This window comes from Penicillium cataractarum (assembly GCF_028827025.1).
Source record: "Penicillium cataractarum strain IBT 29864 chromosome Unknown utg000001l, whole genome shotgun sequence".
NCBI classification, from domain to species: Eukaryota; Fungi; Ascomycota; class Eurotiomycetes; order Eurotiales; family Aspergillaceae; genus Penicillium; species Penicillium cataractarum.
Genome location: NW_026622737.1, coordinates 5,099,183 through 5,116,837, shown reverse-complemented (window position 1 = coordinate 5,116,837; position 17,655 = coordinate 5,099,183). Strand labels below are relative to the sequence as shown.

Here is a 17,655-nt window from a genome sequence, read left to right as displayed (position 1 = left end):
GGGCCACACGAACAAAAGGTAGGACAAGGCTCCATCAATAATGTACTCGTCAGTCTTTGTCCTGCCGGGATCTAAGCCAGCTAAGGCTTAGGGATTGACGTGGCTAACCGTCGATGGTTCACGATCTGTCCGATCGCTCGGTATCCACTACCATGCATGCTAGCCGGGATTTAGACAGGTTTATCCCTGCCAGCCACTACTTTCACTCGTAAAAAGAGCATGATCCGGGGCCACATAAATTACCGACGCTAGCAAGTGGAGGCCGGAAATTGGCACTATACGTAATCGCAGTCTGGTGTATCACTCTCAATTCTCATATCAAATTTCTTGGCAAACAACACGATGTGACGAGATAGTAGTACTTCCATAGACCGACTACTTCCCCAGCAATCAATTCAGCCCCCAAATCCACAAGCCCTTGTCCCCACTCGTATTATTGTCCAAAACAGGAAACGAGTCTTCAAAGCCCAGCCCTCTCAACTCAGAACAGATCCAGTGGAGGGCTCGATGGTTCTCAAAGTCACCAGCGTTTGGCCTGACCCTTCCTGGCCCGAATTGCTCCACGACAAAGTGTACCAGCCAGTAGCACCGGCAATAGGCGTAGCATAGAAATTTGCCTCGTCGACTTTCACCATGACATAATGACCATAATTCCACCACACATCGGTAAGTTTGCCTGTAGAGTCGGACGAAGTGAAGCCAACTTCACCCGACCCTCCATCGGCCATGTAGAGAACCTTGGTTGACCAGGTGGCATTATTCGAGTCAGCATGCGCAAGCCATGTGTATTCCTCTGTGCTCGAAACTGTAACTAGAGTGGGGTGAGATCATTTAGTTGCCGATGGACACTCGGTGGACCTTGCCTGCTGGCTAGATCGAAGGTGGGCGATCACTTACAGTAAACCGGAACTACTTCGGCTGCATTAGACTGCGTCGGGTCGCCAATTTTTGCAATTCCTGCAGTTAAAAAGAGAGAATGAGAGTGATATCAGGTGCTAAGGTCAAAGGCAAGAATGGAGATTACCGTCTGCATAGAAAACCTGTAGGCCGCTGATGTTGTCTCCAAAAGCATAGATGTGGAATAGATTCTTAGCACCACGTTCATATAGCGGCCAACCCGAGCAGATGAAGCCGAAAAGGGCGTGAGCAAGAAATAGACGAAAAGAGTATAAAAAGGGCATTTCTCTCAAGTAAAGGGTAAAGGCAATTTGTTCTGGTAGAAGAAAAGGAGGGTTGAATAAAAGTATGGTGAGACTTATACCAATATAGTCAGACACAGCAACAAATATTGCACAGTTAGCAATACGCGAACTATATTCTGATCTGGCCATGTTATAAGTGAGATGATATTTCATTCATAGCCCACTTCATAATCCCATCAGCCGTAAAGGATACGCGTCCACGCTCTCCTTTTCCCCAGGGCACGCTCGCACAGAGATGCCTAAACTTCCGAGGGGATCTCACGAGTCCGCGTTCCTGGAATATCTGGGGTCCACCTTGTACCTTTCCACCCAGAATCAGCCTCGTTTATTGGTCTCAGAAACACATCCCTACTCTTGCTACCGTTCCACAGCCGGCCCGGTGGCTGAAGCATAATGACGACGAACATTGCAGGCGCCACACGAGGTAGGACCTAAGCAATTCTCTTTAGTACCGGTTATCGCCCTATAGAAATCCCCCATTCATAATTGTATAGTACTTGATGGGTGATCCTCGGAGGTAAGCTCTCGTGACGCTCCACGCCCAGCTCGGGCTATAATCTCACTACGCCCTGTAGCGGATGAGAGCCAGGCAATCAGTTGTCTTGCAAACTGAGACATGCAGATGCGAGTTTTTCTTCGGCAAGACTACCCGATAGCAGCTTTTGAATCCAAAAACCGAAGAGTTGAGGGTTTTACGGCCAATTGCACGAGGATACCCCGCGATTTGGGTGGATGAACGACCGTGTATCCTCGCCATGTAAAAAGATAATCGACTCAATTTAAGATTAATTTCCAGTAAAATATACGCCCTTGACTTCATTCTGCGAGGTCTTATGATTTTAGTGCCTTGATATCATCTGCATCCTAGACTAGCGTGGCTGAATGAGGGGAAGAATGGTCCACCACGGGCGGCCTCGTTGATGCACTATAGTTCTCAATTATAGACAGCCTGACCCGAGATTCGCTAATGAGGGAAATATAGAGCCATAGTTAGCTGTAGAGTCATTGGATCTAGATTATAGAGTAGAAATTCTCTTAAATTGCCCTTGATAGCCCCGTCGGCGTTGTGGTTCAGACCTTCGGGATTCATAGACGCTCGTTATATACTCCTTCTTTATACCTACTTCGGGTAGACAGCTATCATGAAGTTTCTATACACCATTCTTTTTGTATTCGTGTTGAGGACTGCTGCCTTCATCATTCCTGGCCTTGAGGCTCGCAACTCCAAAAAATGTACAGGAAACACGGCCCACACCCGGAAGAAGTGGTGTGATTATAACATCAACACCGATTACACGACCACTGTTCCTAATACGGGTGTCATTCGTGAATATTGGTTTTCTATTGACGAAGTCACTGTTGCCCCAGACGGTGTTTCACGCCCAGCAATGGCGGTCAATGGGACAATTCCCGGGCCCACAATATATGCCGATTGGGGCGACGAGGTAATTGTGCATGTCACAAACCACCTGGATGAATCAAAAAATGGAACAAGCATCCACTGGCATGGTATTCGTCAAAACTATACCAATGGGAATGACGGTGTCGTTTCCATCACCCAGTGTCCCACTGCCCCCGGGTCATCGGTGACTTATAAATGGCGAGCTGTTCAATATGGCACTTCTTGGTGGCACTCGCATATTGGACTTCAGGCTTGGGAGGGAGTCTTTGGAGGAATCATTATCAATGGGCCTGCTAGCTCCAATTACGATGTTGATAAGGGTGTTTTATTCCTCAATGATTGGTGCCATCAAACGGCGGACGAGCTATTTACTTATGCTCAAACCAAGGGCCCTCCAACACTTGACACTGGGTTGATTAATGGAACCAATGTGTACAATTCCACTGGATCAAGGTTCACGATGAGAGCCAATAAAGGGGAATCATATCGTCTAAGACTCGTCAATGCTGCCATTGATACACACTGGAAGTTTATGATTGATGATCATACATTGACTGTTATTGCCATGGACCTCGTGCCGATCAAGCCTTATAGGACAAAGTTCGTCAACATTGGGATGGGTAAGTGAAAGTACTTCCATGCTTACAAGCCATAACTAAGTTTCAATCTGCAGGCCAGCGATATGACGTGATCGTCACCGCCGATCAGGCATCTGTGGCTCGAGACTTTTGGATTCGTGCAGTGCCGCAGACTCAATGCTCAGAGAATGACAACGTCAACAACATTAAGGGTATTCTTCACTACCACACCCAGGTAGGAATACCTGAAACGAATGCCACTCATTTTGACGATGGCTGCGTCGATGAAAGTCCGAGCGATCTGGTTCCGGTTGTATCAAAATCAGTTTCTGCTGCAAACTGGCAGTCCATGGAAGATGTGATTGTCAAAACAAATGCACAGAATCTGTTCCGCTGGTACTTGAACAGCACAACTATGCAGGTAGCGTGGGAAGATCCGACATTGCTCCAAATCTATAATGACGCGACAAACTTCTCGGCCTCGAGTGGCGTTATTCAAGTTCCAAATCCTAATGAATGGGTTTACTTGTTCATCAATACTTCAATCCCCGTCGCGCATCCGATCCACTTGCATGGTCATGATTTCTTCATTCTAGCGCAGGGAGTAAATCCTTGGGATGGTAAGACTTTATCTCATGCGAATCCTCCGCGGAGAGATACCGCAATGCTGGAGAGCTCGGGATATTTACTTATCGCCTTTGAAACGGATAATCCCGGCGCATGGTTGATGCATTGTCATATTGGGTGGCACACCTCGGAAGGCTTTGCTTTGCAGTTTATTGAGCGTTATGATGAGATTAAGGATTTGATTGATTATCCATCCCTAGAACAGAACTGTGCAGCTTGGACGGCATATGACTCGGCGGTTGGAGTCGAGCAGGATGATTCGGGTATTTGATCGGCGTAAATTTTGGAGGGTTATTCTGGGCGTTTTGTTGATTTCAATGTTCTGCTTTTGATAAATCAATACCTAATTTGAGCGCCTTGGCCTAGTTGGGTAGCCGATATTTAATGTGAAGTGGCTGAGATTGGGCGCACTATTGATCTAAAAGAACTTGTATGGACTAGTCCAGCCACCGGAGGGAGGAGACTGCTTTATGTAGAGCAATAATAGACATTAATAAGAGCTGACCAGCGAGGGTGGTTGTGTCTGACCGACAATTGATTGGGCATACAATCAACACTATATACAGCCTAGGTTCTCGTTGCCGAGAGATGCAGGAGGTGAATAAGCGCCGGGGTGCATCACGAAACACGAAAAATCGGCAGACCTACAGCATAGAGGTGGTAGCAAAGTTGGCCCTAGGAATCAAAAGTCTATAAAACCGAACCTATAAACTGGCTTTGATAGATGGTCAGATAGTTTTAACCTGGTGAACGGGAAGGACAAGGACAGACAAGAATAGGTAGAGCTGCCGCTGATAATAAGTAGAAAAAGCCATGCCCAAAGAGAAAAACAAGTTAAAATAAACCATTTGCCCAAAGCATGATTCAACCCAGGACCCCAAATTTGATGTTCCTACTCACTTCCCAGAATCCGGGCCTGAATAGCATCATCCGCATGCCCTAGCTGTCTCACACCCTTAACACAAAAGCACGAATAATATCACCACCAACAGTCAAAAATACTAAAAGGAGTCCCAGTTAAACCCGAAAGTTCAAGCTCAGACCCAAGTACCATTTATTAGGCCCCACAGCGAGGAATCAATCCAACAAGGTACGTCGAGTAAGCATCTCCGAAGATCCGCCCCAAGACGCCAGGGGAACTAGCCCCGTAAACCTGATACCCTGTGTAAGGGGCGCGGTCTGGCAGCACCCAGGGTGAGTTACGGTTAGCGACTAGGCTACAGGGGGTGGGTTGGTTGGAGGAGAGGGTTTGAAGTGAAGTATATGGTTTGATGAGGTGGTTCTTGCGGAAAGGGATTTTATAACCTGGCATTTAATGTTAACCATAACCCATACTTGGTCTTCAGTCACCTATTATGACTCGATATCTGGACCCCACGGTATCGAAGGTATACACGGCTAGCTTCTTACTGCTAGCAGTACGTACTACATCTTTGATATTGTATGGCCTTCGCACCAACATCCGGCCTTAGATTAATATAGTTCAATGTGAGTAGATGAAAACGCTGAATAGTAGTAATTGTACACCTCTTTACCCTTCACAGGCCAAGGGAGAGCGTTAATAAATATGATCTTCCCTGCCAACCTCTGCCGCCTTCGGAATGCCCTTGATTTCTTTCGTCCTCAATACATGCAACGGCTCATCGGTCATCTGGGCACGCATTGACAATAATGTATCATGTCTTGATACGGGAGTCAAATCCAGTAGACCCGTTGCCGATTCACCATAAGTATCTGTGAAGACATCTGGGCCCGTGATATGACTTTTCCCGGACTCGGCTGCACGAACAAGATTGTCTCGTTTGCGTTCAATCTTATCGTTGTCTTCATTGTTGGGGTCTGAGAGTTGTTGGGTGAGATCGTCGATTGTTTTTGTGAGATAGGAAATGAATTGCCAGCGGGAGGCTTGGAAGAGGAACATTGGCATGATCTCCTGGATCTGCAAAACAAAAAAAAATGTAATCAGCATTATGCTTAGAATGTCCACATCAAATGCTGTTCTTACCTTGTCGTTCAAATAATATAATTCCTCACCACCCTCCTCAATAAACTTCTTCAACGCATCGATCCTTTCTCGATCGATGGATGTCTGCTTCAACGCATGTAACAGACTCGGGATATCTCCAATTTCCTCCATATGCGTCTCCTCTTCTACCTTCGAGCCAACGCGGCTCAAAAACCCCGACTCAACCCTGGACAACCCGGCAACACTCTGCTCACGGCTGCGCACCTTGGACGAATGGATTGTAAAATAATCCTCATTCAGCATATGCGCTCTTTCAAAATCTGAACGACCACGGTGTCGCCTCTCGGAGATCTTCGTCCGAAGACGCACCCAGCGACGTCGCCGGACGAAAGAGTGAAACCAGGGGTGCGTGCCGTGCCATTGAGATGAAGAAAATGAAAAGGCATACTGCCACCCTTGCTCATCGACATCGCCGGACATGTCGACGTACCAGGTGCGCCAGGCCCATTCCCAGCTTGGATCTGGGACTTGTGCATTGGTGATATTCACGGCGCTTGCGCGCTTATCTTGGGTCATCCAGGCGGAGGGGTCGAAGTTGAGGAGGGAGCTATGCGAGTAAAGAGGGATGCCGAAGAAGAACCAGCCGCGCTGGTTTTCGTAGAGAATGTCTAGTTCGGAGAGGATCTTGGGTTCATCGGTGGCAGTGGGTGCTTGGGTGAGACCCTCGGTGGTAGTGGTTAGAGTTCGCAAGGGAGCAAAATCGGCCGTGTCGATTTCCGAGGCGCCTGCGCCTGAAGTACTGAGTGTGCCATTCCTCTGACGTGAAGATTGTCGACTTGCTGGACCTCCGGAGCTTGCTGCCGAGATGGATCCTCGTGCCCGCGATGATTCTCTGCTCAACGACTGCTCCGTGTCGGACGTCAAACCGAGTCTTTCCGGTTGCCATTTGGCATATTTCCTCTTTGCGAGTTGGCCAGATACGGATGCTCGACTGAGGTGTTTTGTTAAGCTGGTTTGGCGACCGAGCGCGGAGGGCTGCCGTGAGGATTCGCCGCTGGTGGGCTGTTGCGAAGGGACCGTGTTATCCACGAGGGAAATGCCAGTGGGATTCTCCATGGGGATAATCAGATGGTTGTGATTGAATATTCCTCGAGACTATTCTCCCAGGTGTATTAAAGCTGGTGGTAAGGTTAAACAGGTCGATGGACTTGGGCTAAGAGCATTATCATGACGTTGGTCGCATCACTCCACCACCAGTTGGAAGTTAAACGGGCGCTCAATAATGGATTAGAGTCGGCGATAAGCAAAAAGAAGAGATTAAGTAGGAAGATTAAAAAAGAATGAATGACCAACAAAATGGCCCTAGAGGTCAATTCAAGAAACGAGTCCCAAAAGGAGAGCTCCTCGAAACGAGGCGCAGTTCCATCGATGACATCGTTTGCGGGGACTCTGCAGAAACCTTTTTCCTGGGCAACTTGACCGCCAAGACTCTCCTCCAAACGCGTCTCATCAACAAATCCAATCAACCCCCCCACTAACACTCTATCAACCACCACAACCACCATCATGGCTGCACCACACTACCGCAAAGTCGAGCTACAATCTCCAGCTGATTTCACCTATTTATACGCCAACACGGTCGCGCTTTCCCGGCAAAAATTGGACCTGAATCTACCCCCTTCCGCAACGAACGATGACAAGCCAGACCCGATGCGCGAGCGCGTGCGGGAATTGGTTGACGAGGTGAGATTGACATCCCTCTCCAAATCAAGCAACTCAAGCCATTCAAGGCGATACTCGAATATATCTACCTCGGCTTAAACACCATACAACCTCCCCATCTACATCCATACATCTACAACGAACAAAAGACCAAGTACAAAGAGCTAACACCACGTCCCAACACAGTACATAACCCGCACATTCACAACAGCCTCGTCCTCAATCAGCATCAACGGACTAGACTCCTCATCACCCGCCTTCCCCTTCCCCTCAGCCTTCACCGCACCAGAAACAGTCGAATACGAACCCTTTGACTCAGACCTCGCCTCGCGCGTAAGCACTCTCTACGCCCAACTAGAATCCCTCACGACGACCGTCGCCCAATTACGTCGCGAAGCGCCCCGGAAAGCAGCCAAGGCTTACGCAGCTCAGTTGGCGGGGTTAATCGAAGAGGAGAGCAAGGAGGAAGACGACCGCCAGGACGAGAACGAGGATGAGAATTATGGTGCAGAGGGTCCAGACGACACGCAGAACACAAACCCCGATGCTATGGATGTAGACACCGAATCCGGAGCGGCATCTACGAAACGCCAGCGGCCCCGTCGAGCCCGTCCCAATCCAGCGTGGAAAATCGACGTCCCGCTCGGCACGGACGAAGAAGTCGATCGCTGGCGGAACGGGGATATGGCCGAGGTATACGAGAATGCGTTACGGACGCTGCAGCGATTGCAGGGTGAAGGGGATAGTGAGGGGGGAGGGCAAGCTGGCTCTGAGGGGAATGCGTTGGCGACGACGGTGGGGAAGGCTGAGAGGGCAGGGCGGGCAGCTGAGGTTGTGGAGAGGATGTGAGGGCATGTCTATTTCTGTCCCAAATTTTGGATGGGACGGTTATGTCGGATTATGATTGGAGTGGATTATGGCTGGATTCGTTCTTTTGTTTTTGATGGAGGGCGAGGCGTTTTGGTGTCAGGTTTGGAATTGAGGACTTATGATACCACTCACTTATTTGTTTATGTTCTTACTTTACGCTCGTTGAGCTATCATTTCATTGAAGACTTCCTTTTCGCATGACCCTAGCATTCCTCTCTGACCCGATTCTATCAGATATAGATAGATAATAAGAAACGGAAACTAGCTAGGAAACAGCATACACTACAGCAAGAACTCGATAGACGAAACTGTATTGAGACAATATATTGCAATTAAACATAGACCAGAAATTCGGGGATATCAAATAGAAACATGTTTTTTTCTTCCAGTTGATCCTTAGAAACGACAGATTAGATTGCACATCGCTCATAGACCAGATCTTCCCATTCACAATCTCGCCAGTCTGGGGGATTGTCTTTCTCTCTTTCTCTCTTTTCTATTTCATATCCAAAAGGGCGTATTCGAATGTCTCGGTACGAACAAGGGGCAGAGGGGGAGAGGATGAGAGATTGAACGATGGGGTGGTTCAGTAGTAGAGCAAGACTGAACATGCTCCGGACGAATGCGAGGCGAAGCGAATGGATGATGAAAAAAAAATAAAAAACGTTCTCTATAAATTGCTTTGAATTGCTTTGCTTTCCCAGATCCCCCAACTCACGCTTAAGCGCTGGCCTGGGCACCCTCCTGACCCTCAGCATCCTTCTTCTCGAGGCCGGGATCCTCGTTCTGAATGACAGCCTCCTCGCCCTCCTTCTTAGGAGCAGCGGTGGCCCACGCGGGAGGACGAGCCCACTCAGACTCCTGCCAGGGACCCATATCGGACAACTCGCAGCCGCCCTCGCACTTGCAGGAACCACCGAACTCGACGGGGAGGTTCTCGGCGGGGACCTGGGCGAGGAGCTCCTTCTGGTAACCGGAGCCGAGGACGTGGATCTTGTTCACGGTGACGGGGTCGAGGAAGCCCTTGACGACGGAGAAGACGCTGCTGAAACCCCAGGGGGCGTTGATCAGGTACAGCTTGCCCAGGCGCTCGGGGTAGTAGTTCTGGGAGATCTCGGAGGCCTGGCGGACGTAGCCGTAGACGGAGGGGATGCTAGTGATGCCAACGCCCTTCAAGTCCATGATGGTGCAGCAAGTCTCGAGGAGCTTGCCGGCCTTGCGGGAGCAGGCGGGCAGACGGGGGTCGGCCAGCTTCTCGTACTCGGTGACCAGGTTCTGCAGCATGCGCTCGCCGGTGGTGATCTTGTACATTTCATTCAGGTCGATCTTGCCCAGCTTCTCGATGTAGACGGGGCGGCCATCCTGCAAGTAAGGCGGGGGTGGTCAGTCTGGTATTTTCTTGAAGCAGGGGCCGTTGTAGCAACGACTTCGCCACAACCCGAAAGAAACCTACCTTGTCGGTCTTGTGGTAGTATTGAGGGTAGAACTTGAACACGTCGGGCTTCTCGGGGTACTCGAAGGTCTTGGGCAGGTCATCGGTGCCAAACTTCTTGCGCCACTCCTCACAGTTCACGAACCTATCCGCCACGAAAGACACGAATTAGAACCAATCATACCAAAGACACGAACGATGACGAAACAGCGAGACAAAATCCGGTATTCAAGCAAAGTCCTTGGGAATTTCTCTCCAAGAACAGTGCCCGATCCCCCCCTCTCCGCCCGCATCACAGTCCCCAACTTCAGGGCAAGAAAACAACATACATAGCCTTGGACGCCTCAACATCGAACTTGCGGGCACGCAGGAATCGCAGCAGAGTCAGAGTATCCAATCGCTCCGTGTAACCGAGCTGCTCGAGCATCGTCCGCAACTGGTGAACCTGCGCATCCTGTTCCGGGGTGGTGTGGCCGGGGTGGCCATCTTGCTTCTCCGGCGCGGTGGTCGGGTAATCGTAGTTGTCGTACTTGGGGTCGGTGGGGGAGCTTCTGCTCGGTGGCCGCCATTGTGAATGGATGTAGGAGAGAAATTAAATAGGGGGGAGGTGGAAGGGAGAAGGAGGAGGGAGTTTAGGAGAAAAGGAGGAGGAGGAGGGGGGCAAAGAAACAAGGAGAGATTGTTCGCGGAGAGTGGAGAGTGGGTGGAAGGCGGGATTGTGGCCACCTCGAGGTTTAAAAACGGCGCGACTGGGAGATCGGCTTGATTTGCTGCGTAAACAGTGACGCTAAGGTTTCCATGGCATTTATTTTTATTTGTACGGAGTTATGGAGGACTATTTCATTTACTTATGGCAAGGAGTCTCTGGACTCAATCTATGAGGTGACAAATATAGTCAATTCCATCTTAAGGGGGTTGGCCTAATATGTACATTGGATGGATTTGGGTTGTATGTTAGGCCCATCGACCAGCTGTCATTCCCCCGAGTTCCTTATGACTGGAGAAAAAAAAGGAAAATCCTACGCCTTAAACACAAGCCATATAGGGGGTACGTGGGGCATTTCATAGTGTGTTATATAGTGAGTGGCTGTGTGTCCAGGACGGAGCAATGGCCATCTTGGGTGCTTCTCTGCTTCATCACGGGGCTGTTAGTGACCATTATAGCCTGCTAGGTGACACCCAATTAATTTCTATAGAAAATAATTCTCACCACTGGCCAAAAAATCCGAAAAGTCCCAAGAAGAGGGGCATGAGGCATGAGGCGGTGTCGAGTGAATCCACTTATAAGACCAGACGCTAGGACAACAAGGACTAACTCACAAACTAATTCTTAGTTCATGCTAAGTCGAGCTAACTAAAGCGATCCGAGCAATACGAGATCATCGGCACTTACGAATTAGAGTCACTGCAAATTCGACGTCAGTCGTGTCCAGGTCCTCTGATATGTACAATCTACACAGTACGGAGTTGTTGGGATAAAGATCAATTAGTAAAACCCCAATCATAAAAGCCCGAGTAAATTCGCGATGACTATTAACGACCAATGGCTCGACTCTGTACAGGCAGGGGAATAACAGGCACAATCGGGTATTTAACTCAACAGACAACCGCACAGCAATGAGCAGGGATTATTATACACAGCGCAACGAGGCCCGGTAAACCAATGGGCACGAACGGTGATAGAAGATTCCAAAAAGAGGCAGTCAAAAAAATGCTCCAGACAGGATTAAAAGACAGACCCCTGGCCAAATCGACAATATAACAAAACAAAAGCAGAGCCAATGGCAAAAAAACACAAGAACAAGAACTATGCGCTGGGTATAACTTGCCACCAAAAAATCCACCACAAGACACAAAAGAAAATAATAAGCAGATCTGAAATATTTCAATCATCCGATCATCCGATCAATCCAATCGCCAATGAGTCCCCGAGCCAGCGGATTCCCACGGTGATCATCCTCCATCAGCTATGTTCGTGTATCGACACCATTCACATAATCAAATTCACATTCACACGAGACACGTGCGCCACTCGTGCCCAGCTCGTCGATGGGAGAGTATAGAGCTGGGCCGGTAGACGGGCACAATCAAGTCATGGCAAGTGCATCGGTCCAGTCCATCGTTCTGTGAGGCCGAAGACGGACGGGTATATGTATATTACGGACAGGTCCGTGTCCATCAAGATCATAAAAAAGAGTATTAGGTGGCACAAAGCGAGGCCCACCTTATCCAAGTCACGGAGGAGGTTCGAAAGACAGTAATGCTTCTCCTTCGTGCTCAATCTCATCAATCATAAGGGGGGAGTTTCGTGGACAGTTCAGGCAAAGTTATGCAAAACGTGTCTACCTTTACCACCCCTTCTTGCGTGCAAATCGTTTGTTCAAAAGGGCGAGCACCTTGGTAACATTGAACTGGACGTATTCCAGATCAAGGTCCTCCAGGTTGTCCTTTTGCATCTCGAGAAGGTCGTCGAGCTTGAGGTCAAGCTCCAACAATCCACGGGCGCGGCCTAAATCGAACAATTGGTTAGCATACCTGGACAAATCGAATGACTCCCAAGCAACGTGACTTACCCTTGTAATGAAGACTGATGACAAAGGTGCCAGGGAGCGGACTCTTGAACATGAAGTAAATGTTGGCCCGGCGGTTCTCCGGCACATTACTCCGCCGAATGACACCTTCCTTCTCCAACTGCTGGTGCGTAAACTTGTACGGTCCCAGTTCCTGATGCTTTTGCTGTTTCCGCGACTTGCCCTCGGACTGGCTACGCACGTTGTGGAGATAGGACTTGTAAGTCTCCAGCTGGCCGACCAGGTAAGCGTTATGGTCACGGATTGTCGCAAACACCTCCTCGAGTTTCCGAGTTTCCTCGAGCACATTCTGCTTGAGGGAGCCGAGATGAACAAGTTCCTGTTCGACTTCGTCCCGGAGCAGGCTGAACTCATCGGAGCGATCAATCACACCCATATCCTGCAATTGACTCAACAGCTCCATAGTACGAATACCCTTTCGCACCATCACGGCGTCGTTCTTAAGAGTGGCAGCCGCCTCGGCGATACGATCCAGGCGCAGGGGGCGGCGAGCGACCGAGGAGTTGGGGGGAAGGGAACGGAGGATCTGGACAAAAGTCGACTTGGCCTCCATAAAGAACACCTCTTCTTGGGTAATGTCCAGAGCAGCAGTCAAATCATCAAGAGCAGTCTCCCATCGGCTGAACAGGGGAACTGTGATGGTACGGTTCTCCTTGCGGGGGACCTGGGGCGGGGCGGCACCGAGCTCCTGCAACAGCAGGGAGAGATGCGAGTTGTGGTCCTGGGCGAGGGCCAGGCTGTGCTTCTCCAGAAGAGCGTGGGTAGCGTACATTTCGTTGAGAGTGATCTGAAGTTCGAGATCACGCTTCGACAGAGCCACGTAGTTGTCCATCTCCAGACTCTCATAAAAGTCCTGAACTTCGCACAGGTCGAGAAGGAACTTGTTCACTCGCTCCTTGTTCTCCTCAATGAAAGGCTGCAGACTGGCCATGTAAGGCTCCTTGGCATATGAAGGCTTGTTGGCCAAGTTCTGAAGCATCTTGGCAATGAGAGTCAGGGTACGACGAGGCTTGTCGGTCGGAGTAGCGTCGATCAGCATGTAAGAGCGAGGGGTGACGATGGCGGGGTTGATGAAACGAAGGAAGAAGAAACCGCCGATCAGAGTGCAAATAGTCTGATCCTGGGCATCGGGATACTTGCGACGCGACAGACTACGGATCTGCTTGCAAATCCAGCGAATGCCATACGGCGCCTCGTCAACCGACTCGATAATGGTGGTCAAGAACCCATTGGCAATATCGGTCAACATCTTCAAGCGAGGGGCAATAATGGCCTGAACCTGCTTGTTGTCGGCAGCATCCTCGGCGGTCACGGATCGGGCCAGGTAGTCGGGAAGTGAGCCAGTTTCCTCCTCGATTTGCTTCACCATGCTCTCGTACACCTTCAACGGGTTGATCTCCAGATCGACGTCGCGCAGCTCAATCAAAGAGTTGATGCGATCGGCAAGAACTTGCTTGAGGTAGCTCTGACCGGGACCACGGCGAGTGTACGTAGTCATCATACGGGAGACGGGGGTGTTCTGGCGCAGGAGGGAGGAGTACTCGGGAGTGTTATCGAACTGGTAGGTGAGGACGGATTGGAACATGGTGAGTAGCAGATGCTCTTCACGACTCTCGTACTGGTTTCCGTAAATGGTGAACATGACGGTCTGGAGGAGCGAATCGATCTCGGCCATGGAGACCAGACGGCACAGGTGGGCGATGTGACGAGGTTCGGACTGTAGAAGGAAGAGGAGGTTGCCGTATTTCTGAGTTCGTTCGTCATTGGGGAAGAATCCCTCTTGTGGATCGGCCGTATCATCCAGGTGGCTGGCGACTTCGTTTTGCTAGAAAAAGAGAGCTGTGTGAGTGACATGACGTTGAAGATCCCCCCCATTCGCATCACTCTCTTACCTCTTCTAGCGCCATTCGGTTCTGAATCAACAGCGCAATCCGCGAATCTAGGTATCGAACATCCTTCTCCAAGACGAAGTTCTTCTTCGACTGCGACGAAATCTTGGTCTTGAGTTCGCGAAGATATTTCTGGGCTGGTTCTGGGAGTCAGTACCACAACACTCACCAATCATAAATACCATAGGGGGAAACGGCCATCGCGTACCTCGTGCCAGGTCATCCGAAATTTCCAAATCCCGATCCTTTGCGGACATGGACAGGTAGAGAGCGGTGACCGACATCCGCTTGGATTGGCGGATTGACCTAGTATCGTGCGACGACATGGTGTTCTGTCGTGCGACGGGCTGAAACGAGGAGGACGAGGAGGAGGAGGCTCGGGAGATTCTCGATGCTGGTTGAAGCATGGTCGCAACGGACATTGTGGGATTGGGCGACGTGCCGGTTTAGGGGGGGAGGGAGATCGAAAGGCGAAGTCGACTACACCGCAGAGAGGACTGCGATGATTGGGAAAGTCGATTCGCGCGGCAGTCTTCAGAAAATAGGGGGGATGAGTATATATCGACCAAGCTGACTAGCCCCGACCACGGGGGGAGCAGCAAACAGGAATGTGCAGGCGCCTACCTCTGAATCTATCCCCAGCGTAGAGACAGTAAGGCGCACACCCAGCAGGGAGAAGAGTAAAAAGAGGTTGGTAGAGGGGATTCGTCGCAGACCACGGAAAAGGGAGCGGGAAAATCGGGCGGACGAGAGAAACAACTCAATTGGCGCGGGCCCGAGGGCAGAATTAGGCGAAGATAACGATGCCCAACAGGAATCGATGAAGGTAGAGTTCAAAGGAGGGGGGGGGAATGCAGAGAGCAGGAAGAAGAGAAAGAGAGAGTCCCTACTAAGAAGAAGAGGGGGAGAGGGGGATTAATCTTTTTCGTGAACGAACTAGTTAGGGCCTGGGGAAAAAAGAGAAACGCGCTGGTGGATAAAGCGGTGGAGCAGGAGGGGGAGTCGATTATAATTCCAGTCAGGGTTCTTGATCAAATTAATTATCGAACTATTATTCTGTCTAATAATCTATTCGGTCTAATTCATCGAATGATAATCTCCTGTCAAAACGGTCGACTCGTAGAGGAGGGAAGCATACTTTTCCTCTTTATGCAAGGGGAACCTTCTTCGAGTGAACTGTCGCCTTTTTTTCTTTTCTGTTATTACCCCTGGACCAATGCACCCAGAACTAACCCAGGGACCTTGTTTTTTTTTCGCCACAGCTACGAACTACTGTACTCTCCAGTATTCTACTACTATGCATTATTATCTACCGATGTTATTCTTCCCCTGACCCGGTCCCAAAGATTGCATTGCCTTTTGCCACACCCAAATCCCAGTCCACCCCATACAAATTACTATGATGATGATTATGATTACTACGTAAACCTGATGAGGAAGTATATACTATTATAATCTTGATTTTAATTTCGTAATCATCGTGCACGCCCTGTCAAAGTAGATCTTAATTTTTCCTAGTGCATGACTCTCTATAAGGCTACTGACGTACACTACAATACTTCAGTACAGTCCTCCGTACTTATCTTCCATAAGAAGAAGTAGTCTCCTTCTATGATGTACATACTCGACATGCACGACTCGTAGCTATCTGAGGCAGTTCTTACACCCTATCATGATTGATAATCTTCATCCACTCCTCGTCCAAACTGCTCCACTCTCAAAATCCCGTCCCTGTTCCAGTTCACGCCCCCAACTGCCGTCTTCCGAACTTCCTCCGGAGTCCCGTCGAAGGCAGAAGCCGACCCTCTCTTGTTAACCTCCCCATTCGTACTTGACAACTCAATAGTCTTGACGTCAACCCACCCTCGGGGACCATGGCAATGCTCCAAAAGCTACACGGGTCTCTTTCTCTGAATGGCCCACTGCTCGCGGTACCTGCATCCGAAGCAAGAATGGGGGAGGAGAACGGGGCCGCACTGACTTCCCGCCGAGTGACCAAGTGGGGGAGTCTACAGAAGCTGACCAGTCAAGAGCCTCTTTTCAAAACTGCGACTAGCGGGACGCTGTCCACGAGACCTCCATGTGGGATGGATGGATGCTTTTCTTGCATTCCGACATGCTTCAACCTAACGAGTTAGTAGGATGAACGGAGCATGGAGCATAGAGTGATCCGATATTTGGAATGTATTGCCCCTCCCCCCGCTCTGAAATGGTTACAAAGTAATGTCTAGCTGGAAATAATACCCAGTTTCAGATTGATTTTGACACGGGTTGGAAAGGGAAAAGGGGAGGGGCTAGTTTGATCTCAATTACAAGATTCTATGAAAATCGCAATGTGTATACTACTGTACAGAGTGGCGGATGGAAATTATCCATGGTCGGCAGGACGAGATCCTAGCTCCTCGAAACGTGACTTCATAATTGGTCCTCTAGATTTATAATTTCTTGATTTAACCAAAGTTATAATATTGTTTCTGTCGGTCTACGTAACCCTCTGTCTTCCTCCACGGACTGCAAAGGCTGCTTTTGAATATCCGGAGTCCATGATCAAACTAACTTTGAATCGAGGACCAAAAAAAGAAACACCAACTCCACTTGGCTTCCTCCATCCACAACACTGGACTGTTGCAGGTGCTGCAATCGTTCGACGCTATCAACGGGATGTCTCAGCTGCAAGGCTCCTAGCGGATCTCAGCCGGATTGGCAGACCTTCCGGCTCGTCCATCCGACATCGTTGCGGTCTGTGGTCCGCTTTCATCATTGATTGCGTTACTATACTCCGTACCTGTAGAAACAAAGAAATATAGATGTCCAATCCCTCGAGACCAGAACCAACGTGGCATCAAAGAAAGAACAAAACATGGTTAACTTCCCAAAGCCAATTCAGTAGCATATACCTGTTTTCCTCCACATGATCATTTTCAACCTGAAAGTCAGAAAGTTGCACTTTTTACCTCACACCAGTGAAGTAGCGTGACTCGGATAGCGATTTCAGTTCAATAAACCCACGTAGTCTACTCCGTCATGACCTTTTGGCGTCCCAAGCTCAAAAACACCAACCCTCTTCATCCCACACTAACCCTAATAGACACATTAGTCGCATGAGTCGCATGCGGGGGTGTATCCTAGACCACCTGTCTCCTCGTTGCTTTTTTTGTCTTCTCTTGCTTTTTTTGCTCTTTTCCTGCTTTTCTTTTGGCCCCCTTCCTCTACGTTCACTTGCTTTTGACTTGGTCAGTGCTTCGGGGGGGCTGGTCAGGGGTAAACTGCATGAGTGGATCCCCTAAAGTGGGACCTTATCCTCGGGATGGAGCCATCCTTGAGAGTTCAGAGTTCCTTTCCCCCCCTCTCCGCAGTGCCAGGATGAACACTGGAT

General features: G+C 49.6%; 6 protein-coding genes across 6 annotated transcripts; 2 read left to right on the top strand and 4 right to left on the bottom strand.

Moving 5' to 3' along the window:
- Positions 1–476: 476 nt before the first annotated feature.
- N7496_001806 (uncharacterized protein) lies at positions 477–1,181 on the bottom strand (the record flags this gene model as incomplete). Its single annotated transcript, XM_056694737.1, has 3 exons — positions 477–811; positions 898–957; positions 1,025–1,181. The coding sequence occupies 3 exons, from the start codon at positions 1,179–1,181 to the stop codon at positions 477–479; spliced, it is 552 nt and encodes a 183-aa protein (XP_056561466.1).
- Positions 1,182–2,344: 1,163 nt separating this feature from the next.
- On the top strand, positions 2,345–4,080 carry N7496_001805 (CAZyme family AA1; the record flags this gene model as incomplete). The annotated part of the gene is made up of 2 exons (XM_056694736.1): positions 2,345–3,224; positions 3,278–4,080. 2 exons carry the CDS (start codon positions 2,345–2,347, stop codon positions 4,078–4,080), a joined length of 1,683 nt encoding a protein of 560 aa, XP_056561465.1.
- Positions 4,081–5,367: 1,287 nt separating this feature from the next.
- N7496_001804 (uncharacterized protein) lies at positions 5,368–6,891 on the bottom strand (the record flags this gene model as incomplete). Its single annotated transcript, XM_056694735.1, has 2 exons — positions 5,368–5,748; positions 5,815–6,891. 2 exons carry the CDS (start codon positions 6,889–6,891, stop codon positions 5,368–5,370), a joined length of 1,458 nt encoding a protein of 485 aa, XP_056561464.1.
- Positions 6,892–7,341: 450 nt separating this feature from the next.
- N7496_001803 (uncharacterized protein) lies at positions 7,342–8,346 on the top strand (the record flags this gene model as incomplete). Its single annotated transcript, XM_056694734.1, has 2 exons — positions 7,342–7,518; positions 7,684–8,346. 2 exons carry the CDS (start codon positions 7,342–7,344, stop codon positions 8,344–8,346), a joined length of 840 nt encoding a protein of 279 aa, XP_056561463.1.
- Positions 8,347–9,087: 741 nt separating this feature from the next.
- Positions 9,088–10,349, bottom strand: N7496_001802 (SEC14 family lipid-binding protein; the record flags this gene model as incomplete). The annotated part of the gene is made up of 3 exons (XM_056694733.1): positions 9,088–9,729; positions 9,821–9,944; positions 10,129–10,349. Coding segments are annotated over 3 exons (987 nt in total), but the record flags the coding sequence as incomplete, so codon positions are not given.
- A 1,798-nt stretch (positions 10,350–12,147) lies between these two features.
- N7496_001801 (Ras GTPase activating protein IRA2) lies at positions 12,148–14,701 on the bottom strand (the record flags this gene model as incomplete). The annotated part of the gene is made up of 4 exons (XM_056694732.1): positions 12,148–12,308; positions 12,373–14,215; positions 14,283–14,416; positions 14,488–14,701. The coding sequence occupies 4 exons, from the start codon at positions 14,699–14,701 to the stop codon at positions 12,148–12,150; spliced, it is 2,352 nt and encodes a 783-aa protein (XP_056561461.1).
- Positions 14,702–17,655: the final 2,954 nt, after the last annotated feature.